The sequence below is a fragment of the Leptopilina heterotoma genome, unplaced genomic scaffold (assembly GCF_015476425.1).
Source record: "Leptopilina heterotoma isolate Lh14 unplaced genomic scaffold, ASM1547642v1 Lhet_158, whole genome shotgun sequence".
In the NCBI taxonomy this organism is placed as follows: Eukaryota; Metazoa; Arthropoda; class Insecta; order Hymenoptera; family Figitidae; genus Leptopilina; species Leptopilina heterotoma.
The window spans coordinates 369,678-396,197 of NW_025110872.1; the positions used below are offsets into that span (position 1 = coordinate 369,678).

The following is a 26,520-nucleotide window of genomic DNA, read 5'->3' on the forward strand; positions in this document are numbered from 1 at the left end:
ATTTAATTATATTTTTAAAAACTTTTCGAAATTCAATGATTTTATATATCTACTATTTTCATAAAATTTCCCAACAGAATTTAATTATTTGAAACATTTTTTTGTCAAAATCTTTGAAAAAATTCAATTTTTTTCATGAATAATAAAAATTTTCCAGGAATTCAATTATTTAAATTAGAATTTGCATAAAATTAGTCGAAAGAAATGAATTATTTAAAATTTTTTAAAAAATTCTTCGCAAGAATTAAATTATTTTTATAAATATTTAAATTCTTTAATAAATAATAAAATTCGTTGCAGGAATTGAATTTATTCTGCATAAATTAATATTATATTAATTAATTAATAATATAGAATGGAATTTTTGTCAGTTTTGTGAAATATCTCAAACGAATCTAATTATCGAGTGCGAAGTCTGTTATGAAAATAATTGAATTCCTAAGAAAAATTTTATTATTTTTGAAAATAATTGAAATTCTGCGATGAGTTTTATTATTTATAAAAATAATTGAATTATTGCGAAGAAATTTATAAAAAATTTATAATTGAATTCCTGTATAATTTTTTATTATTTATGAAAATAATTAAATGTTTGTGTAGAATTTTATTAAAAAAGTTGATATTGAAAATCATTGAATTGAGGAAAATTTTTAAAAATAATTGAATTTCGGAGAAGAATTTTATTACACTTTTGAAAATAATTAAATTTCGAAGTAAAATTTTATTACTTCTAAAGATATAATTGAAATTTTTACGAGAATTTTTAAACAATTTTTGAAAATAATTGAATTTTTTCTGAAATCAGAATTTTCTCATAAATTTTAAAAATTTAATTTGAAAATAATTGAATTTCTTCTAAAGTCAGAATTTTCTCATAAAATTCTAAAAATTTAATTCTTTCCAGTGCTTTTAATAAAAATCCCTAACTTTTCCCTGACCAATTTTACTTTCCCTGAATTCCCTGACCTGTGGCCATTCTGAAAAAGTTCAATTGATAAAATTTTTCCTACTTTTACAGGAAGTAAAAAAAAAGTTAAAAAGTAGTAAATAAAAGAAGTAAAAAGTTCTTTAATTTGTAAGAAATGAAAATATCAGATTAAATATTTTTATCAATTATCACTGAAGAAAATAATTTAAAAATTACAAAAAAAACTACGATTACACATCTCAACTTTATGGAAAAATTCTGTAAAATACAGGGAATTAATTTTCTCCCTGCAGATGAGAAAAATTCGACTCTTCTAATTCCCAACACTACACACTTGGAAATTTTCCTCCACACAAAAGGAAAAAGAAAAGAGCATATAATCTCAATGTAACCTAATCATAGACCACATTATTAAAAGGTGAAACATAATCTCGTTGCAGAGTTAAAAGATCAAGACTCAAAAGGGAAAAAAAAGCCGAGCATTCAGCCATCATTACCGCATTACGAAGATGTTAAAACTATGAATGTTATCTCTAAATCACCCTTAAAAACATACGATCGAATCTATTTCATTGGTATAAATGTACGCATAGATTATTCCCTACATTAGTATTAGTGCGAGTACTGTGGGTGAGGTGGTTCACTGTATATTCATTCTGATACCGTGTGCGGAGAAGGCACAGAGCTTGTTCTATTCTGTTCAGTTTGCCACAACTGTTCAAACTGTAAAGAACCCGGCGTAGAAGATCTCGCGTAGTTTACAAAAACAAAAACATTACATAAAGAAATTTCTCCAAAAAACAATTAAAAGAACAAAGAAAGCTTATTTTTCACAAATTTTCGCGGGTTTTGACCCACTTTTTTTTTTTTTTTTTTTGCCTTCTACTATCCAATTTTAAAATCATCAATGAAAAACAAAAAATGTTTCTTTTTATGGTATATAGAAACAAAAATTTTTATTCTTGACAATATATATTTGCATACATTTCCGGTTTTTGAACGAGTGAACTATGCTTTCGGCTTCCGACATATAGTATATTGATGATTGTCATGTGTGGTGTTAATGAACTCGTGCACATTATGAGTTTACGTGTTGTATACACGTTATGACTTTCAATTTTTAAAGTAATTCTCAACAATTTATCTCAATTATTTCATTTATCATTCTTGATTATACCATTATCAAATATATTTCAAAATAGAGAAGAGTGAAAATTTGCTTTATAGTTGTTCTAGATTAAAACAAATTATTTCTTGCCATTCGGATCGTGTTAGCAAAAATTTACAGTGTAATTAAAATTTAAGTTAATGAGACTCAAAAATCGACTTGAAAAGTGAGTAAAAATACTCATTACTTTAATTTCAAAATTATTTTCAACCAATTAAAAATTATTTTCAATTAAAAATTATTTTGAATCAAATTGTATGTTATTTTGAAAGTCACTCAAATTTAACACAGTTTTCTTGAAAGTATCAAATCGATACCAACGTGGATCAAATTAATACCAAAAGATTAGATCAATTTTTGCTTTGATCCACATTTTTGGTATCAATTCGTTGCAATTTAATACTTTTAAGTTAACAATAAAAACGTTATGCGTTTCTATGAGTTATACATGCATAAAATTGAACAGATTTTCATACTCGTAAAAAAATTTAACTTTAATTTAATTTACTCCGATAAATTAAAAATCATTTTGATGACAGGATTTAAAGAGTGTTATGAGTTTCCATGAGTTACATCCGTAAAAAATTGTATACAATTTTCTACACTCACAGAAAATTTGAGTTTCAATTCACAAAAAAAGTCCACAAGTTTTGAACGTTCAAATGAATTTAAAAAAAAAAATATTTCCATAAATCACTGTTTGCAATAAAAAAAAAAAAATTAGAAACTGAAATTAAACTATAGAATTAATTTATTTAGAAACTAATTTAATTGGAAGCTACACTATAATTAAAAGTTTTGCCAAGTGGCGCAAACTTTTTGTAATAAAATATTAATTTGAAAAAGAAATAAATAATTTTTGTTCATTTCGACGTTTATAGAAATTTTGGAACATTGACAAAAATTTCGAAAGTTCAAATAAACGGAATTTTTTGTTACTCTCTAAATTTAAATTATTAAAAATGTTTAATAATTAAAAATCAAAATTAGAAATTACTATTTATTAGTTAAATTTACTAATACGAAAACTAAAATTTAGTCACTAATTCAAATTACTCTCTAAATTTTAATTAGTAAAAATGTTTACTGAGTAATTTGAATCAATGACTGATTTTTTCTTTCGAATTACACTAAATTTTACTAATAAATTACCAGAAATAACTATTTGTTAGAAATAATGTTATAGAAATTTTTTTTTGAATTACAGTCGAACCTGGATAAGTGGAACCTCAAGGGACCAAAATTCTTGTTCCACTTATAGAGGTATTCCACTTATCCAGGTCATTTAAGGTCAAATTACTTGTGCAGGGACTGCAAAGAAAGTTCCACTTAAAGAGGATTCCCACTTATCAAGGGACCACTTATCCAGGTTCGAGTGTATTAGTAAATGTTACTAATAAACTAGGAGAAATTGCTGTTTATTAGTAAAATTTACTAATTTAAAAGCAAAAATTCAGTCAAATTAAACATTTTACTAATTCAAATTTAGAGAATACAGTAAAACCTTTAACATACAATTGACGCAAAAAATTCTAGAAAGAATTGTTAATTTTAGAAAGAATATTGAGTAATTTTTAGAAAAAAAAGAATTGTTCATAATACTATAATTATACAAATGTCAAAATAGACAAACGCATCAATTAAAATAATAATTTTAAATAAAAAAAAAACGAATTTAAATAAAAAATTCTAAAAGATAGCAAATAATTCTTACAGATTCTTCCTCAATACAAGAATTGATCAATAAATGTTTAAAAAGAGTTAAATTTGAATAATAATTAAAAGATAATTGCGATCGTGATGAATTTAAGTTCTTTCACCCACTTTTTGCTGAAACAATAACAGTCACGATGATATAATTTTAATTTCTTTTCTTCTTTTTCATCATTTTCATCCTCTTTACAAGACACTGAGATTATGCAATGATAATAATGATTGTCTCTCAGTTATTACGTTTGAGCTTTTTTTTCTATTACATAATGAATATGTTTTTACATTTTTGCATATTTGTGACAAAACTTTTTAAAAATTGCTATACACTGAATAAATTCAAAGAACAACTCAATTACTAACTAATAAACATTTTAATTTTTTCCCAAATAGGCAAATGTTTGTAATTCTTTTTTCTTACGGATGATAAACACAAAGTATATTTATAACAAACTTTTGATGAGATGCAGTTTTTTTTGCTCAATGTCAATACAATTTAAAATGAAAATTTATTACAAGAGTGTATTTTTTCAATTTGAACTTACAAAAGATCAGGTTTTGAAAATGAAGAAAAATTGACAGATGTCAATATTTGATATTTATGAGAAAAAAATAACTAAAAAAGAATTGTTTTTTATAAAAAAATGATTTAATTTTTAGAATAAAAAAATTATTGAATGAATCAATATTTTACGAAGGGAACAAAATGATAAGATCCGAGGCGACACACACGAAGAATAACAAAAGAATAGTATTGAGCAATGTGTCGTAAACTTATTCAATATTCTTATTGGAATTATATCACCACGAATAATCATTTTGTCACCCTTCTGTCTTTTATGTTAAAGAGAAAAAAATTATTCAATGAATTAAAAAAAAGAAACGAAAATAATCATTTTAACATTGAAATGTTATGAATTTGTAAATAATAAAAATAGTATTGAAAGAAACAAAATTAATATTAATAATAATTCATAATTTATTTGAGTTAAAGAAAAGTTTTGTTTTCAATTTCGATTTCGACACAAATAAAAATTTTACTCGGCACAAATGAAATTTATTTGAAACAAATAAAAAGTTTAGTATACCATTTTTTGTGAGTGCGGAAACAGTAAAATTTCTTCCGGAAATAGTAAAAATAAAATTGCATGCACAAGAATTAAAGACAATGAAGAAAAAGGAAAAGCTACTTTATTCATTTTTTCGTGTAATAATAATTAATTTTTTTATAATTTCTTAATTACATTCAAAAATAGAATAATTTTTTTTAAATAAATATTTAAATACCAATTTATTTTGTCTACAGGAATTCAAATATTTCAAATGATTTCAATGTAACGCATTTTTGAAATTGAACTATTTCTAAAAATTACAAAAGCAATTCTTTCAAAATTCAATCATTTTTCAATTCATTTTTCAATTCATTTTTCTTGAAATTTATAAATAAAATTATTTAAAACTTTAATCATTTTATTTTATTCAATTCTAAATCAATTCTTATTAGAAAGTTCTACGAGAATTCAATTATTTAAATAATAAATAATTTATCTGAATAATTGAATATTTCTTTTATTAATTATTTTTTAAAATAATTAAATTTTTACGAAGAATTGCATTGGAATTTTTGATAATAATTAAATAATTGAATTCTTGAGAAGAATTTTATTAAAATTTTTAAAAAATAATTGAATTCCTGAGAAGAATTTTATTATTTATAAAAATAATTGAATTTTTGTGAAGAATTTTATAAAAATCTATTTAAATAATTGATTTTTTTCGAAAAATATTAGGAAAATTCTGTTTTAAATAATTGAATTGCTGTGAAAATTTTTTTATTTATGAAAATAATTGAATATTTGGGAAAAATTGTATAAACATTTTTTTAAAATTATATTCAATTCTTTTGGGAAATTATTTTTAATGGAAAAAAGTAGCTTTTAGTGTGTCATATCATATATTTATTTGATTTTTCCAATTTGTTATTTTTGCTTTATCCCTATATACAGTCTTGTTCACGTCCTTCCTTTGATTCCAAAAATTTAAAAGTATAATAAATCTTTAAATTATAAATAAAATTATTTGAATTTAGTTTCTTCATTTCCTTTAAACTTCGTGCTTTGAATTGACCATTTTTAAAGTGGGTTATCATATAATTATCATTTTCTCAAGGGGAACTTTTATATATAGATATACATTCATTTAATCACGTTACTCTTTATTTTTCGTTTGTTATTAATTTGATTAATACATTTTAACATTATTTTATTTATCTCACGTACCAAATTTAATTTTTCAAAATTTAAACTATGAAAAATTTGTTTGTGAATAATTCCGGAAAAATTCAAAATATTTCATTTAAATAATTCCTATGGTATTTAATTATTATATTACTACTTGAACCAAATAATATTTACTTGAGTTAATTAATCGGTTATTTGAAATAATTTTTTTTTCAGTGTTATTTAAAAATGTGTAAAAAATAAATAATTTATATTAGATATTTATTTATTCAATTTAAAAAATAATTCAACTAAAATTATTAAAAATTGTTATTATAAAAAACTAATTGTTTAAATTTTTTAAACATTTTTGCGAATGAAATGAAATTAAAACCAGTGTGAAAAAAATTTAATATATTTATACTTTGAATTAATTATAATTAATCATAATGATACGGCATTAATTATTAAAATTTAAAAATTTAATCTTTAAACTACTATATTTGATATTCAAATTGAAAAATTGAAAAATAACAAGTCAATTAGGACTTGAATTTGTCTTTTCATGAATAATAATTAATTTCATTAAGTGCAAAATGTTATTTATGAGCTTGATGCTTTTGTTCCTTATAATAATGAAATTACATAATTTTGATAGATTAATGATAGGGAATAGTGATTCATTGGTAAATTCATGTCATTAGTCACTTTTTTTTTAAAAAAAAAGGAAGCATTTAAGTAAATGCTAATAGAAATATAAACCAATAAAGAATATTTTTTATTTTACTAATATATTTTGCATTAAAAACGATATCGAACTTGTAATATGTAATTTTAAAAAATTTTTTAAACTTTTCTTTCGTATTCTAAATTACTTTTTTCAAGAGTAAATTTTAAAAACAAGAAATTTTTATAACAATAAAAAATAATTTTTTTACCGCTAAATATTTTACTCTAAAATTTCATAAAATTTCATTTCATAATCAGAATATAAACAATAATCAGAATGAAAAAATTGGACGAATTACTTTTTTAAAAATATTTTAATACAATTTTTAGAAGAAAATTTTCATTCATTTTCTTTTCAGAATTTACATTTAAAGATTTTTCATTTTCGAATCAGAAAGTAAAATAGTAAAAAAAAACTAATAGAAATTATTTAGTAAAAAAATACTTGAAACTAATTAGTTGAAAAAATTCAAGAAAAATTTTCCTCCTGCAGAAATAAAATAAAAATTCCACTAAAATCAGAAATATTTTTAACGATGTACAAGATGGGAAATGTATGCAATTATACTATTTTCCACGACACATGAAATTATATAGTTAAAAAATAATTTACAATATTCTTTTTCGTTCTAATAATAAAAAAAGTGTTTATTCTTTTCCATCGTCTATATAGAGTGATTTATGGGGATAATTACACCTGAAGGAATCAATCGTCATCAAGTATGACTATAATGATTTTAAAATTACTTATCTAGAATAATTGAATTCGCCCCAAGAGAGAGAGAGAGAGAGAGAGAGAGAGAGAGAGAGAGAGAGTGTGAGAGTGAGAGAAAAAAAACGAAGAATTATTCAATTTAAGAAAACAAGAAAATTCAACGAGAAAACAAAATGGATAAATCGATTAGAAAAATTTCGTCAGGCGAAAAATGTGCCTTAGATCATAATATTTTAAGCAAACAACCAACTCTACAGCATCTCACGAAAATGGCACCTGTTGACATTGAATTCACGGATCTCACTTATTCAGTGCCGACTGGCAGAAAAGGTATGTTAATTTTGCTCTTATTTTTCTATTTTTTATTATACAATTCCGTATCACTATAATTTATAACTGCAATAAAATACGGAAGAAAGTTTTCAATTATGGAACAGCTAAAAATTTATATTGGCGAAATTTTTAGTTACATATTCGCGGTGAAATTTTTTTTCCCGTCTGGGTATTTATATATCGCACTCATAAAATAAATCTGTAATCAAAAAATTAAATAATAAATTTATCCAATTATTATTTACTAGCAAATTGGTAAATTTAAATTTAAATCTGCTCTCTAAATTTCAATTAGGTATTAAAAATGTTATTTAATTAATTTGAATTTTACCTTTTGAATTAGTAAATTCTACTAATGAATACACCTAATAATTTCTACTATTTATTAGTAAAAATCTACTAATATAAATAATACTAATAAATAGATATAGTTCTACTAATTTATTAGCAAAATTTACTAATTCAAAAGCAAAGACTTTTTTTTACTACTTAGTCACTAATTCAAGTTAGTAAAGATTTTTACTAATTCAAATCTAGAGAGTCACACCAAAAAATTATTTATTTCGATAATATTAGTTTTTTGCCATTTCATAAAAAAATAATACACAATTTCTAAATTTTACAAGAAAACGTATATATATATTCAGAAATTGCATTAGCAAAAGATTTCAATCAAGTTTCTGGGTCGAAGTTTCCTTGACAATGATATCAAGTTCATTTTAATTATCTTATACATAATAGATCTAATTAATATTTTAATCAATTCTTTTTTCTCTTTTCTACAATATAGATTTTTCAACTTTTAATGTGCTTTGTTTTTTAATTTCTTAACAAACATCAACATGATTAGCTATATTTTAGTTCATTTACTAAAAAAACTTAATTTACTATAACAAAATTAAAAATTATTTACTATCTAAGGGGTCGTTCCGAAGAATTTCATTAAAATTTTTGAAAATAATTAAATTCTTTCAAGAAATATAATTAAAAATGAAATTGAAAATGATGATTAAATTCTAATAAACAAATTGTATGAAAATCATTTTAAATAATTGCATTTTTCGCGGAATTCATTTAAAATTGTATAGGTATATAATTTAAAAATAATTGAAATTCTGCAATAGGTTTTATAATTTATAAAAATAATTGAATTCTTGCGAAGAATTTTATAAAAATCTACCTATTTAAATAATTGATTTTTTTCAAAAAATTTTATGACTCAAGAAGTCACAGTTTAACCAAAAAATTAGTTAAATTTGACTAATTTTTTGTAAAAAAAAAATTGTAAACAAACCTATTGTTTAAGATTCTAATTTGATTAAATCAATTTTTCGTCAATCTCAAAAACCTGTATTTTAACATTAATCATAAAAGTAATATGCTCACGTCACTATTTATATTTATCAAAGGAAAAATGATAAAAAGCTATCAGACTTGTGGCAAACACTTTCGTCATCTCTTTCCAGAAAAATATTGTCCAAATTTCAGGGTTAATAAATATTCTATCTATGTTTCATTAATTACATTCCAAAGTTATTTTTCCAAATTCGCATTTAAATTTTGTTTGCTTCCTGGTTAATAATCACAAGTAAAAAAAACTCTTTAGAAACTCTTTACAATTTTGAATTTTAACCCATATAGATTAAAAGGAATTCTCTTTTGAATTTCATGATTTCCCCGTAAAAGCTCATCCGATATAACGAGGTGCATGATACGTCTAGTTACAGTGATGTTACTTTATACAGTTGTAAAAAAATAATAGCATTCTCCGTATAAAGCTGCATAACCATGAATTTGAAAGTCACCTTTTTAAACCGTATATACGTGTAGAAAAAATTTCTAGTTTCCTTAATTATTTCGCGTTATTTATTTAAATTGTCAAAGAGGTACATATATGAAAGGCATGTATTTTCTATATATTGTAGGAAGTGAACAACATGAAAAAACTCTTTTCATACTCTCCTATTTATTATTTATCACGCTTGACAGAAGAAGGCAAAAAAATAATAGCAATAACTAACAAGCACAACATGATTTTCATTTTCCCAGACAGTATAGTAATAAATTTAACCAAAATCTCCCCTGCCATCATAAATAACAAAATTCTTCTCTAAAGTTCAATTATTTTCATAAATGTCTAAAAAATTCTTGTCCTAATTTCAATGATTTTCAATATCTACTATTTTAATCAAATTTCCCAAAAAGAATGCAATTATTTTAAAAAATTTTGAATAAAATTGTATGCAAACATTTAATTATTTTCATAAATATAATAAAATTTTTTTAAGGAATTCAATGCGATTATTTTCATAAAAAATAATTTAAAATTCAAGAAAATAATATTTGAATTAAAATGATGAAAATAATTTTGATGAAGTTACAGTAACAATTTTATATAAGTTGTTTAATTTAAAAAAGCTTTGAATTTGAAATTTTTAAATGTCTTAATTCCTGTGGAAAATCCTGTTCCAAAAATAATATTAAAAATAGAAATTGTGCAAATATTTTTCTTCTTTTTCTAAAACAAAATAATAATTTTGTTAAAAAAATTGTGATTTATAAAGAAAAATAATGCAAAATAAATAAATTTTCTATTTTCTTAATCACAGTTGTTTAACAAAAAACAAAAGAAAATTTCAGAGTGTGAGGGACAGAAAAAGTGAGTGAATGAAAGAAGATTCAAATTATTATAGTTATATAATATAATATTATAATTATAATTATAATTATAAAGTAATATACTAATAACCATAATAATAAAGGTACAAGAAGATAACAAATATTACATATAAAGTTTATCTTCCGCATTGCAATTAATCCGTGAGAGAAAATTTGAGGTCAACGCATTAATTCTTCTATATAATGAGAGATTTCTTTGTGCGTTCTTTGAATCTTTACCCTTTGATATAAAGTACTGCGTGATAATGAAATGACAGAGAAAATTTAAATGAATAATTTTATAAAATTGAATTTTTTTTCCCTCTTTATAACAACTATTAATTGTGCAACATATATTGGATGAGTATGTGATTTATTCAATTTCTGACAAAGTTACATTGTTGTTTTTTTCATTATTATTATACTTAAAGACAAAGAATTTATTTGAAGATTAGATGAAGATACATTTTTAAATGTATGTATATATATATATATATACTGCCAACATACAAAGAATAAAATACGAGGAAAATATTTATTATTTACATTGCTTTTAAAAATTCTACACATGTTTCCATATAAACATATATTTATTAATTGATGATTAATTTTTTCTTCCTGGTAAATTTCCGTATTTTATAAATTCTACGTAGTTTGTATATAATATAAATGGTGTCTATACTATTTTTGTTCAACAAAATTCGGCCCGATTTGATTTCGAACATAAATAAATCTACAAATGGCTTCTAAAATTTTTATTAGAGTTTTTATGAATAATTAAATTCTTTCGACGAGTTTCTTTAAATTTATTGAAAATAATGTTTTCAGGTTTAATAAATGAAATTTTTATTCGAACCAAATCAAAAGTTTAATAGTCTCTGAGTCAAACATACAAATAAGATAAATTGATTAAAAAGAAAATATTTACTGTATATTAATGTTATAGTTTCGAATTTTTAATCCATTAAAAAATTGTCTCCTACATTCATTATAAATTAATAATAAAAAAAAGCTGACCTGCTGTCGGGCATAATTTCTTAAAAGTCGAGAGAAAATTTAAATAACCCGACCAGTCCCCTATCATAAACAATAATAAAGTAACTTGCGAAATTTTGAAAGTTGATTGAAAAATGCTATTTTATTTGCATATTTATTTGTAGAGAACTCCTCGTTTCTCTCTTTTCCGGTCAGAACAATGAACGGAAGTTAACAATTAAATGATTGTGAGATTTTTTAATTTACTTTTCCTGACAGCTCATCTCTCAACTTGGAAAATTTTCTAAGTTTTCATTTTATAGTTTACAAAAAAATTAACTTAACCCCAAGATGGTGACAAAAATTTTTACGAGTTCTAAAGACAATTTTAATTCTATTCCAAATTAAAAATATCAATAAAAGAATAAATTAAAATTTTTATAAGAAATACAATATTTATTCAATATTTTCAATTTCATTTAATTTATAGAAATTATGTAGGTAGGTAATAAATTCAATAATTTAATATTAAAATCAAAAGGTCTTAATTTCTCTCAATTAAGAGTAAATTATTATAAATTACGATAAAAATAATACGAAAATAATCTACAATTACTTTACTTAATAATCATTGCGACTAAAAATATAATTTTATTTTTATCATACCTCTGAAGAATGTGCAAATACGAAATAATTTTTTTGTCGAGATCGAAGAGTACGATTATAATAATATTAATGGGAATGAATGATTCAGATATATATTAAAAACAGGTGCATTCAGTTTATAATTATATGTATCTGAGGGTGAGGAGAGATACATGTAGTTAATAAATTGTCAGGAGGTTGTGCCCGAGCATCTATTTCATTAAGATTATAGAAAAAAATGTAGAACAGAAATGAATATATTTCTGTCATTTCTCATAAAAACATTTTTACAAATTTTACCATTCTTGCACATCACGTAGTTTAATTATAAACTTTATTTCACTCAAGTGATTTATGTGTTTATTCAATTATATTTTCTATACAATTTTTTATACTAAACTTCATCTCTAAACCAATTATTTTTCATAATTTTCAGAAAGTTCTTCGAGAATCCAATTATTTAAATACAATTTTTTTTATAGTTCAATTTTTTATATAATAATTGTAACTAAAAAAGTGATCAATTTCTTTTGTTCTATTTTACACTGACTTTTCTTACATATTTCGTATAAATGTAGAATTAATTTTCCTAAATTAACTTTAGGGAGGTCAACAAATTTTAAGCTATAATAAATTTAGTAAATTTGAAATTTTTTCTGTTTAGGTTCAAAAATGATATTAAGAGGTGTCAGTGGACAATTTAAATCTGGAGAACTAACTGCAATTTTGGGTCCATCTGGAGCAGGAAAATCGACTCTTCTAAATATTTTAGCCGGTTACAAGTGAGAAATTTTTGTTCATTACCTTTTACTGACAAAAATTCTATTTTCATATTCATGAAAGAATTTAAATATTTATAAAAATAATTTCATTCTTGCAAAAAATTTTATAAAAAATTTTTAATAATTTTATTCATTCCTTTCGACTAATTTTATGCAAATTCTAATTTAAATAATTGAATGTCTGTGTAGTATTTTATTAAATATTTTTGAAAATAATTAAATTTCTAAAAAGCATTTTATTATTTATGAAAATAATTGAATTCTTGCTCAGAATTTTATCAAAAATTTGTATAAAAAATTGAATTTTCATGAAAATAAATTCCCGACTAAAAATAAATAATATTCATATGTATTCATAAATAATATGAATCATTTTTTGTCAAATGTAAATAATTTAAATCGAATGATTATTTTTTATTGCAATAATATACAATTAGCACCTAATTAATTAAAAATTAATCACTCTACATTAAATGGCAAAAATATTCTTATCGCCAGAGTTTACAATTATAAATTAGAAAAAATTGGCTGATTATTGAAGGACGAAAAACTTAAATTGCCTTATTAACAATGTAAAGAGGACATTAAGATATCGGCAAAATTGTTAATTGCACTGGATGCACTTTATTGCTCTCTAATGAAACATAAATTCCAATTGTTGATGATATATAGCAGGAGAATTTCAATCTAACTCGCGTATTAATACATAAATTAATTAATCACCTTTGATTCAATTTGCAATTAAATTTTCAATGTCATTTTTTTTTTTTTTATCTTCATAGTTGACTATTTTAAAAAAAATCCTTTTAAAGTACGCTGAACTCAAAGAAATAGGTAAACTTGTATAAAAAACTTCATCATTTTTCCTTATTACACAACAAACTAAAAATCCTTTTTTCTCATAACAAAAATTACACCTTATTATATTTCTTTTTTTAATAAAAAAATAATATTCCACGTATAATGAAATGAGAAAATTATGTTAATTCGCTTCCGACATATAAAATAGAAAAACTAATTAAACAAACAAAAAAGTCAGCTATAGTAGTGTGGAAAGGATCACTGACCGAGAGTTCACTTTTTTTTCCTGCACACGTCTATATGTATAAGCTTGTACTCTAAAGTCGGTATCTTTTGAAAAAAAGAACTAAAAATAGCCGTTACTTAAATATTTAAACTTTTCTCATCTCAAAATAAAGTCAACAAAAATTATTTTTTCCTTTTATTTATATTTCTTCTCCTTTAATAAATTAAAGACACGACACTATTATTTATAAATGGACATTTGTGTAATTAATTAAAAACACTTGACGACAAATAATGTCATTAAGAGATAATGCATTACCTCTAATTATTATTGTCTTCCAACTTTTTTTTTTATCGCGCTCTAATCATTTTGAAATGATAAAACAATGTTTATAAATAATGTGCATTTTTATAACAGAAATCCATACAAGTTTTTGAAAGCTCTTTAGATCAAATTTCAAATTTGAAAAATCGAATTTTAAGTAAAACTAAAAATATTAAATCATTTTATGATTCCTTTTCAAGAATCAAATTATTTAAAATAAATTAAATTTCATATTCTAAATAATATTAATTATTAGAGCAAAAAGGCAACGCATAAATTTTGTTCCAGAAAATTTCTAAACAAAACCCTAATATTGAAGATCATAATAAAATTTTACTGAAGACATTAAAACACAATTAATTTTTTTTTCTATAATTTTTAGGTGTGAAGGATCAAATGGATTAATTTCCATAAATGGACAACCGAGAGAACTTCGGCAGTTCAAAAGATCGTCATGTTATATAATGCAGGAAGATTTACTTCAGCCTAGACTTACTGTCCTTGAAGCTATGCGTTTTGCTGCAGACCTTAAACTCGGAAACAGGTTGACACCAAGTGAAAAATTATCGGCAGTAAGTAAACACATGTATTAAGAGAGAAAAAGACAAGAAAAGAGCAAAAAAATCAATTAACAAGTAATTAGTTTCAAGGATTTGATTTCAACTTAAAATTTCATTCCATCCGAATTTAATTTGATTATTTTAACCAAATTTAGTGTTTTAATTGTCAATGTGTCTTTTATACATTTCTTTTTTTTTTTCAAAAAAAAGGTTCCTCATCCAATAAATTTATGTATTTTGTAACACTTTAAAGATAAATTATTTTTAAAATTCACAAATTGACCTTATAAACTCTTCGTATTCAAAAAATCTCTTCACATTCAAAAATATGTATGCGAGTCTGATACTTAAAATTAAAAAATGAAATTTCTTTGAATAAATCAGAGGAATTGTCACTTCCTATAGAATTAGAAAAAAGAATTTAAAAAACTTAATCAGTCTGCATTCGATTTTCAAACAAAATTTGAATAAATTTACTCAAATTAATCTGAACTTTGGATTCTAAATTTTCAAAGTAAAATTTACCGCGCACGTATTTTTTACTTTTATTTATAATTTTTTGGAATTCGTATAAAAAATATTTTATCTAAATTTGTTTTACTTTATACACGAAAAAACCGTTTTACCTGGAACAGCGAAAAGTTTCTCTGAAATAGCGAAAGTATTAATTGAAACAACTAAAAAATTTTTGCTAATATAGTAAATTTGTAAATTAATATTTTCTACCAAAATTCAAATTTCAAACAAAGTAACAAAAAAATTCCTTCATTTGAACGTTCAGAACTTTATTATCATTATCCAAAAAGTAATTCGTAATTTTCTGAAATAATTTTGTTAACTTAAAAAATATCATTATAATAATGTAAAATATTTGACGAGAAGTAATAATGTTTAAAGGCGGAAATTTCTATGAGAAAGTGCGGTTTAGAAGTATTTTTAGATAATCTATTTCTTTTTTCTAAAGAAAACAAACAAATTTGCAAGTAAAATCCATAAAATCAGCCATGAGATTAAAAAAAAAAGTGAAGAAACGACAAAATTGTATTCGTAGAAGTTACAGTGATGAGGTAAATAGGATGCAGAATTATTTACATATTCTGTTGGTGATTTTTGTACGAAGAAAAGTTTCATGATCAGTGTATATAGATACCTTTTTGCATTCAAAGACTCTCGTAAAGTTATTTTCAGATTCAATGAGATTTGTCTTCACTAATTTACATGAAATTTTTATAGCAAATTTTAAAATGCCGCACGAATATTAAAACAAAGAATATAATTTTCGTCCAAAGTGTAAACAAAAAGTTTTACTATTTCCTTGTTAAATTAAACAATTTGACAATTAATAAAAACATCCCTAAAATTAGCGTCGACGCTCAATTTCGAAAACTATTTTTTAGGGCTTTTAGAGATGAAAATATAATTTCAATTTTCAATTATTCTTTTATTCGCCTCGTAAATAAAAAAAAATCCAGTGTATTTTTTAAAAACTTGAAAAAATGTTTCGTTTTTCGACGCTAACTTCAGGAACCTTAATAGAACTGTATTTTTTAAAGTATAAATAAAATCTAAAAATACTGCAAAATTGATTCAAATCGAGATAGTGTCAAACTCGTGACTTTATTTAATTTAAATTACGGAAAAAAAGGTAAAAGATTTCATAGTTTAAATTTCTACTGGACTTCTTACTCACGTTTCAAAACGAAAGTTTTCGATTTCTCTGAGAAACATTTCAAGGAAATGAAAAAAAAATTAATATAAATTATGCAAATTCGAAACAGAAATATTTTAAATTACTATTGAACTGTATCAAGAGAATTGTTAAAAAATTATAGTTTTTAAAAAAAATCATTGTCAGAAATAGAAAAAATTGAAGGTTTTGTATTAAAATTTGTGGTAATTTCATAGTTTACGAAAGGCAAATATATAAAATTCTAAGAATTTATTTTTTCTAAAATATTTTAACATAATTTTTATAAGCAAGTTTTCATTAATTTTCATTTTAAAATTTACACTTCAAGATTTTTCATTAAAATTTTTGAGAATTAAATTATTTTAAAAATTTGTAATTGAAATTCTTTAAAAATTGATTTTCAAAAATGCTAATATCAAATAGGTAGTACTTAAAAAAAAAGTAAATTATTTTTAATTATAAATTTTACAAAATTTCAATTATTCTAAAATTTGTTAATTATACGTATATTTTAAAAATTTTATTATCGTAAAAAAATTAATCAAAAGTATAATTTTGAAAAATTATTTTGTTACCTTTTTTTAAGAATATAAATACGCGATACCAAATATTTGCTCTTTTGAGACCGTAAAGAAAGTAGAAATTCATTCTAATGAAGATGTAATTAGAGCCATTTAAATTAATACAACGATGGTGAAAGTGAATGAGAAATAAGAAAAACTAATTTATGAGATACTTAATATAATAACCATGACAATGCGAGAAAAAATCTAATGCGCAAAAAAAAATTGAGCACCTTAATAATAAATATTTTTTTGAAAAAGTTATTATCAATTAACAAAACTATTCTGCAAAAAAATGGATACAATAACGAACTTTCAAGGCGAAGAAACATTTATATGTAGTTTATAATGGAAATAAAATTTTATATTCTCTACAAAAGAAAATATTATTATTATTATTATCATAAAAAATATTATTCTACAATAATTCAAGAGAAATATAATTTTCTTTCATTTCAGATTAATGAGATTATTGATGTACTTAGACTGAAGAAAGCCATAAATACAATAACAGAAAGATTATCCGGTGGTGAAAGGAGAAGACTTTCGATTGCTCTCGAGTTAGTGAATAACCCTCCAGTAATTTTTCTCGACGAGCCAACAACGTAAGTGAATTTATTTCAAGATTAATTAAAATAAAAATGTAAATCGAAAAAATGTTTATTGACAAAAAGAACTTTTGGAAAATTAATAATTTTGGAAATTTTACATTGGTACTTTTGTCTCCCTATCGAAAAAAAAATTAAAGAACAAAAAGGAAAATTAAACTTCAAAATAATAGGAAAGAAGTTTTAAAAGAATTTTCATTGTAAGATAATGTAAAATTAAAGTAAAAAAACTTTTCTAAGCAATATAAAATAAGTGTAGACATTTAAATAACTAAAAAAATAAAAAAAAGATACGTGGACAAATTTTTTGTCTTTATTTTTAATTAAGGTTTCACGATCTTGACGTCAGGACACTGATCAAAGTAAAACAAACTTTTTATCAGAATTTTTATTTGGAAATTAAAAATTCACGTTGGACTTTCCTCAGTTCAGTGACGTCAATAACGTGGAAGCAATAAATTTATGAGAATTTATCACCAACAAAACTCATCAAAATTAAAAGCCAATCAAAAGGGATATTTTTAAAATCGTAGGTATTTAAGAAAGGATTATGGAAATTATAATTTATCATTATTAATAACAAAAAAGTTTCGTTTTTGTTTAATTTTGGGGAATATATGTATGCAGAAATTTGTATAAAACTCTGCCACAGGTCTTTGAAATATTAAAGTACGCAAACATAACCTCAAAATTACTTGCACAGAATTTTCAAAAAACGTAACATTTATAATAAATTAAGAATTACAAAGCGATCGAATAAGGAAAAATATTAAATTAATAAAAAAGACTCACTAATTGCAGATCGACTTTACGGAGTTATGTCAACATAACCTCCTCTGAACGAACCCACAATTTCTTTTGGCATGTATTTGTTACCTTTTAAAATATCCAGTTTATATTTCCTGTGAATCCTTCCTTTATACGCACAAGTGAAATTTTATCCAATAGGAACAAATATCTCCAAAAAAGCACTTCCATTTGCACTATGAAAATTGTTATTACCACTGATTTCCCGAGCAACGCAGCACCGAGAAGGAAGAATATTTCTATGAACGAAACGAGAATTTATTTACTGAACGCGGCACTAAAAACAACACTTTTTTAAATAAACACTTCGGAACTTTCTGTAGCATCTTTGCACGATGCTCATTACCTCGAAAATATCGATAAACACCGGGTAAAACAATAATATTAAAATCAACACGAAAAAAATTTAATAATCACTGGGAACGCGGTAATAAAAAGAACGCACATTAAAACAACGAATACTGAATCCGGAAGGGTTGATTTTATACTTCGCAATCATTTACTTTAAAAAAAAACCGAAAAATAAAGTGAAAGTATTATTATAGACAAACGAACACTACTTTTGACAAGTATTTTCTTCCGTGAGCTTCTTTTTTCAACGATAGATACCCTTCGGAGTTCAGAAACATAATGACGCTCCGACGTGCCCCTCCAGCGTTGTTCGGTTTAGACTACATCTCATTGGCTGGCGCGACAGCCAATTAGGTAGTTCAAGTTGGGTGGGGGAAATCCAATATGGCTGAAATCAGCTGATTTACCGGAGGACAAACAATGCATTGAATTCAATGGGACAAATCAGTTTTTTAACCATAACTTTTTAAATATTCATTTTTGAACCATAGTGTAATGGAAAATTATTCTTTATTCATCATAATCTATTTTTTAAAACAATAAAACCAAAAAATTAAATTTTATTGTTTTAAAAAATAGATTTCGATAAATAAAGAATAATTTTCCATTACACTATGGTTCAAAAATGAATATTTAAAAAGTTATGGTTAAAAAACTGATTTGTCCCATTGAATTCAATGCATTGTTTGTCCTCCGGTAAATCAGCTGATGGCAGCCATATTGGATTTCCCCCACCCAACTTGAACTACCTTATAGGAAAATAGAGCGAGCGCCACTGGTGGTGATTGTCAAAAGCTTAATCGAACAACTTATCGATATTTTTGGTTTTTTAAACCGTTTTTCGCATAAAAACGGTTTTTTCGAATAAAAACTCTGGTACTTATAGTAGTATCTTTGCACGATGCCAATTAATTACAAAATATCGAAAATGTCGAATAATAAGGACAGACGAGTAAAAATATTACAAACGACACGAAAAAATCTAATAATCATTGTAAACGCGGTATTAAAAGGAAACAAAGAACCACCTCCTAACAGTAAATCGAGAGCGTTGATTTTATACTCAGCAATCATTTACTTTGCGTAAAAGAATGTAAAATTATTACCATAGACAAACGAACACTATTTTTTACAAGTATTTTCTGCCGTGAATTTCTTTCTTCCAACGATCTTTACCCTTCCGAATTCGGAAACATACTGACGCAGTGACTGCAGAGATGCCATTGGGCGGAGGAATTTCATCCCCACTCTTGCACCATTTTACATTTAAGTCAATGTAAAATGGCGCAAGAGTGGGGATGAAATTCCTCCGCCTAATGGCATCTCTGACGCAGTGACGCTCCAGTGAGCCCCTCCAGCCTTGCCTGGTTCAGACTGCACCCCATTGGCTGACGCGGCAGCCAATAGGAAACCAGAGCTTGTGCCACTGGTGGCGATTGTCGAAAGCTTAATCGAACAATTTATCGATATTTTTTGTTTTTTAAACCGTTTTTCGCATAAAAACGGTTTTTTCGAATAAAAGCTCCGGAATTTATAGTAGTATCTTTGCACGTTGCTTATTAATTCAAAAATATCGAAATTGTCGAATAAACACACGAAAAAAAAATAATATTATAAACGACACGTAAAAATGTAATAATCACTACTGTAAACGTTGTACTAAACAAACAATAAACCGATCCTGAGGGGTTACTTTATCCTTCGCAATCATTTACTTTATACGAAAACCGCAAAATACAAAGTAAAATTATTACCATAGATAAACGAAAACTATTTTTCACAAGTATTTTCTGCCGTGAGTTTCTTTCTTCCAACGATCTTTACCCTTCCGAGTTCCGAAACATACTAACGCTCCGGCGTGCCCCTCCCGCGTTGTCCAGTTATGTCTACACCTCATTGGCTGGTGCAATAACCAGGAACCAATAGGAAATCAGAATTGGCGCCACTAGTGGCGATTGTCGGAAGCTTCATCGATATTATCGATATGCTTTCTATATCGTTTTTTCACAAAAATTAAACAAAATAAACAAAGAATAATAAAAAAAAATGTCAAAATAAAATGTAATTACCGTAATTACTAATAAAAGTCAAAATTGAATATATTTAGATTAGATAATTACTGCAGGTAATATTTTCTTAATTATATGCGATTTTTAAATAATTTGCGTTTTTAATTGTCATTACTGCAGGTGTTTTTTAATTGTTATATCGAAATTTACTGTGTAAAAAATTGTAGTTTTTTTCAATCAAAGATCAAACTGTTTTTAATGCACAAATGTGGAAATCTAGAAACCTAACCACACTTTCTCAGTCCGTTACTTATGTGTTACTCAACTTTATTTTTATTGTTTTAGTTTTATTCGTTTTATATAGTTATTGTTATTAATTATTATTGTAAAATCTAGAAACCTAACCTCACACTGTCACTTTATTGTTATTGTTTGAGTTTTATTATTATTATTATTAGTTTAATTGTTATTTTTTTACTACTGTTTTTATTAAAATTATCTTCATTATTAATTTTTCTATTATTTTTATTATTACTATTGTTATTTAAAAGTAAACATTTTTTAGAAAAGTTTAAAAATAATTGAATTTTATTTTTTTTTTAATTTCAGAGGTCTGGATGAATTGTCTTCAGTTCAATGTATAGATTTATTGCAAAGGGTGGCAAAAGGTGGAAGAACCGTAATTTGTTCAATTCACACACCGAGTGCGAGTATTTTTGCAAAATTCCAACATGTTTATATTGTTGCAAAAGGACAATGCGTTTACAGAGGACACGCTGGAAATGTTGTTCCATTTTTACAGAATATTGGCATTGAATGTCCAAGACATTATAATCCTGCTGATTTTGGTGGGTTTATTTTCGCAAAGAAAAAAGAAAAATTATTTAATAAATTATTTAAATAATATATTTACATATTTTGTATTTTCCTTTTTTTAAAAAAGTTAATTGCATAACTATATTTATATATATTTATTAAAATTATTATAATTATTGTAATATACTCTGCTTATATTTTTAGTGATAGAAGTTTCGTCCGGAGAATATGGCAGTGATTTAGTTGAAAGAATGATCGGTTATGTTGATACAATATCGCCGATCACACCAATTGTTAGAATTGAATATTTTCAATCGGAACTTGAACAAGAAATAACAAAAATTTCATGGTGCGATCAATTTCGAATACTCTTGAGTAGAATGATGCTCCAGCTCTATAGAAATCGAGTAAGTTTTTGTTTTCTTATAATTATAAACTCAAGAAATTTTATAAACTATTTGTTTATTTTTTTATATTCATAAATATTAAACAAAAATTTTTATTAAGTGATTGTGTGAAAATTTTGTTCCTCTTGTGCAGAATTATTTGTACCTGAAGTTATGTTTGCACATATTCCTTGGTGTTATCATCGGTAGTCTATTTTTGGGAATAGGCAACGACGGTTCGAAAACACTCTTCAATTTTGGCTTTTGTTTCACGTGTCTAATTGTTTTCCTCTACATTCCCATGCTTCCGGTATTATTGCACTGTAAGAAATTTGCTGCATGATTATTATTATCAAAAACAAACATTTATTCTTCAAACAACAATTTTTATTATTATTATTATTATTATTATTATTATTACTTAACAATATCTAATTATTCATTCAATAATATTTATTTCTTATATTAAATATAAATATTTAAATTTAGATAAATTATTATTTGTGATTTTATTTCATTTAAAGAAACGTACCTTTATAAAAAATATTTTTTCTCTTTCAGTTCCTTCGGAAGTTCATCTCATAAAAAGGGAACATTTTAACAGATGGTACGATCTCAGTCCATACTTTTGTGCTCATACACTTTCCAGTATCCCAGCTCAGGTTGGTTGATTTAAAAAAACTTTCTTTTATTTTAATTTAAAAAATTAAAATAATTTTTAATTTACCAAATTTAAAACAATTGCTAATTTATTAAGTTTGAAACAATTGTAAATTCACTAAATTTAAACAATTTTTAATTGACTATATTTACTTTATGGAAATTTAACATAATCGTTAATTTAATAAATTTAAACCAATTTTTAATTTACTAAATTAAAAAAAAGATAATTAGGCTTCGTCCATAAATTACGTCACACGTTTTTAGCCTACGTAACATCTGAAGGAACCCCCTCCCTCTAAATTACGTCACAAATCGTAAAACCCCCTTTAATAAATTTTTCCAAAATGAATCACTGTCAATATCTAATTTTACATAAATAAAGTTACTTATATAATTAGTACATTTTTTAATATTTTAAAAACAAGAAATATATTTGACATTTTTATTTATTACAATCTTCTCATTATAATAAATAGAGTATAAAGTGTGACAAAACAAAATAAAAGGTTCCCACCCCCCCCCCCCCTTTGTCACAATTAGTCACATTTTCATAGACCCCCTCCCCCCTAAAAAGTGTGATGTAATTTATAGACGAAGCCTTATGAAATTATAGTGAAAAAATATTTTAAAAATACATCTTTTATTTTTTCTGTCAAACAGATAATCCTTGGTTTTATTTACTTATCAATGGTCTATTTAATAACGGGACAGCCTCTCGAAACTTATAGATGTGTAATGTTCTTCAGCACGTGTTTAGTTTCTGCATTAATCTCAGAAACAATGGGATTTGCAATAGCCAGTACATTAAACATCGTGGTGAGTTAATAATATTAATTTATTGAAAAAGTAAATATATTTATCAAATATTTATTTATATATACAAAAAAAAAAGTAGTAAAAAATAAAATGTTGCCTGGCGATCCTCAAAAATTGTTTTTAGTAAAAAATTATTTTTAAAAATGAATTTTTTATTTTTTTTCTTCACAGAATGGAATATTTTTGGGACCAGCTTTGACAGTGCCTTTAATGTTACTTTCCGTGCAAGGAATGGGAAGTACCGAGCCATTGCCAATTTATCGAACATTTGTCATGTATTTGAGTTACATTCGCTATGGTCTTGAGGGACTCATAACCGCCACTTACGGTTATAATAGACAAAAATTGCCCTGTCCAAATGACGAGATTTACTGTCACTATCGAGTGCCTCGAGAATTATTACGTATTTTGGGTAAGAAGAAAATTAAAGATTATTCAATTTTACGTAATTTTTAAACAATTAACAAATATTCTATGTGAAGATATTACAAGAAGTAATAAATTAATATTATTTAATTAAAAAGTTGATATTAATTAATTAATAATTATTTAAATAATTAAACTGAAAACAAAATTTATTTGATTCAAATAACCGAATACTAGACTATTATCAATTAAATATTTACTTGAATCAAATAATTTTTATTTAAGTCAATTAAATCATTTTTTATGCAAGTACTGAAAGTATCGTTTCAAATCCAATAATTATTTGACATAAATAAAATTAATTTGATTCAAGTAAATATTTATTTAATAATAGAGTACATAAAATTAATTGTAATTGGTTTATTTAATTAAAAATTCGTTATTTGAATGAAATAAATTTAATTTTCAGTGTAACAAAATTGAATTAATAATTTTTGTAATTAATTTTTCTAATTTATTTTTCTACTTCTAGGTATGGAGAACGTAATTTTTTGGGTGGACTTTGTAGCTCTGATTGTGACTCTAATTTTATTTAAAGCCCTCACGTATTATTTGCTCCGACAACGTTTGCAGCCGAACAAAACATTCCGGGCACTTCACTTGATTGGCAGACTTGTCAAAAATTATTTTAGTATTCAATGATTAAATGATGGATAGGAATCATAAATTTTTTACACACAAAAAGAAAGTTTTCTTTTTTTTTACAAAAAAGAAAATTAATAATTTAAATTACGTTAAAAACTATACTTATTTAAATTATTAAAAATAATTTTAAGTAATTTTAGAAAATAGAAAACTTGAAAAGAGCGAAAAAAGAATAACAAAAAGTAATAAATAATAATATTAAATATTATTAAAATAAAAAAAATATAAAATTAAATATTTCAATAAGTATAAATAACACCAAGAGAAATTATTCTAGTTTGAGAAAAAGTTTTTCCTGCTCTAAAGAGAAATGTCTTTTAGAACTATGTTTATTTCTCTCTTATTGAAATTAAGCTCTAAGTAGTTAATTTAACAATATCACAATAGTAATTAATTATATTTTTTAATTTTCGGTTTATATTTTTATATTTATAGAGAAAAAACAAAATAGATTTTTACATTCATTTTATTTATTAACTGAATCATCTGTTTTCGTATTTAAATATCGATATTTTATTTACTTGTAATATTATACATAAAAGCCAAGTGTGCCATAAATTTTTCCAAATGTTCGAAAAATGAACTTGAATATTACATATTAAATAATTAATAATTATATTTACAAGATTCATTTTTTAATTTTTACCGCTACTTAGATATTTATATAGATTCAAAATGTACATAAATATATTATTTTCAACATTATTAATATTTAATAAGTGATTAAAATACTTGTGAATTATTATTTTTTTAAAAGTTTAAAGTAATGTAGATTTTTTCCATTTTTTTGTACATTTTTACTGCAAATTTAAAGAAAAATTTTTTCTGATTTTTAATTCAAAAAAGAAATTTTCGTTTCTTTTTAAACAATTTTCTTTTTAAGAAAGAAAAATAACTTTATTTCTCTATGAAATTAGGAAAAATATAATTATCTAAGAAAAATAATTTTATTTCTTTACGAATTTAGGAAAAATGTAATATTATTAAAGAGTTTTGAAAATATTTAATAAAATATTTCAACGCTAGATTTTATAGCAAATTGTAAATATTTATTGTACAAAAGAAAATTGTCAACGAATTGTTATGTATGTGAAATTTAAATAAATATTTACATAATCATGTTAAAATTCTGCTTTTTCTGGAATTTTATTTTTATTTCTTAACATTAAGAAAAAAGAAATTTTAAATTATTATTAAATTTATTTAAGTACTATTTATCTATTTATTTAAGTTTAAACGGACAAAAATTTATTAATTGTCATATTTTTATTTTAACTAGTATTTTTGTACATTAATAAAATTTTTTCAGTTTTAATTTATTTTTAGTAAAATTAGAAATAATAATAATAATAGTAATAATATTAAAAACTTAATTTTCATTAAATAAAATAAATATAATAATATTCGTATAATTTTGCTAAACGCTTTTTAAAAATGAAAATTTATTTTTTATCAGATAATCAAAGACTGATTGAACTTGAGACAAAAAAACTCATTACCGCTACTTTGTGTTAGATGTAATCTAATAATGAGTAATGAATATGAATACATTTTTTCAAAACAGTTTACTGAATCATTTGACACGTAGCGATGTTAATGTTTTGATAATTATAAAACACTTTGAAAAGAAATCTCTCTTATTCAGCCATAATATCATTATTTTCTTCTTTTTATTTAAAAAATACTTTTACAAACACTAAATAAATGAAATTATTACATTTTTTTATTAAATTTATGAAAACTTTTTCTCTTTTGAAGAAAGTAAAACAATAAATCAGGTAAAAATTAATTTTTGATTATTTAATTTTAATTAATTTAAGACTTGGACGAACAAAAATTTATCTAATTATTTATAATTGACTAAATAAATAAATTTAATTTAATGATTAATAATTAATAAACTTTAATAATTTAATTTAATTAAATAATATTTAATTTTCTTTCTTTTCTCATTTTCTTTTTTTTTT

General features: G+C 23.7%; 2 protein-coding genes across 5 annotated transcripts in view; one reads left to right on the forward strand and one right to left on the reverse strand.

Moving 5' to 3' along the window:
* Positions 1–19,133, reverse strand: part of LOC122498730 (101 kDa malaria antigen-like) — a 101,046-nt gene extending 81,913 nt beyond the window's left edge. The window contains exon 1 of the mRNA XM_043606611.1: positions 18,511–19,133. The gene's annotated coding sequence lies outside the window, so the exon portion shown is untranslated. The remainder of the gene's footprint in view (positions 1–18,510) is intronic.
* On the forward strand, positions 1,804–24,673 carry LOC122498731 (ATP-binding cassette sub-family G member 1-like). Of its 4 annotated transcripts, none has more exons than XM_043606615.1 (12): positions 1,804–1,864; positions 7,428–7,799; positions 12,745–12,862; positions 14,596–14,785; positions 17,486–17,631; positions 21,411–21,649; positions 21,822–22,024; positions 22,158–22,326; positions 22,565–22,665; positions 23,327–23,482; positions 23,654–23,894; positions 24,381–24,673. In XM_043606615.1, the coding sequence occupies exons 2-12, from the start codon at positions 7,643–7,645 to the stop codon at positions 24,548–24,550; spliced, it is 1,890 nt and encodes a 629-aa protein (XP_043462550.1). In that variant the 5' UTR covers positions 1,804–1,864; positions 7,428–7,642; the 3' UTR covers positions 24,551–24,673. The 4 variants fall into 4 exon arrangements, with proteins under 4 accessions (XP_043462550.1, XP_043462553.1, XP_043462552.1 ...); XM_043606618.1 differs by having other exon boundaries at positions 1,849–1,864; positions 7,614–7,799; XM_043606617.1 differs by lacking the exon at positions 1,804–1,864 and adding an exon at positions 1,895–2,053 and having other exon boundaries at positions 7,614–7,799.
* Positions 24,674–26,520: the final 1,847 nt, after the last annotated feature.

What these genes read in the sequence shown, in the direction of transcription:
- LOC122498731 (XM_043606615.1), top strand. Translation starts at nt 7,643, where the DNA reads ATGGATAAATCGATTAGAAAAATTTCGTCAGGCGAAAAATGTGCCTTA. An exon ending in TTTCTCGACGAGCCAACAAC is followed by an intron (nt 17,632 to 21,410) that starts GTAAGTGAATTT and finishes TTTTAATTTCAG; the next exon opens with AGGTCTGGATGAATTGTCTT. An exon ending in GCTTCCGGTATTATTGCACT is followed by an intron (nt 22,327 to 22,564) that starts GTAAGAAATTTG and finishes TTTCTCTTTCAG; the next exon opens with TTCCTTCGGAAGTTCATCTC.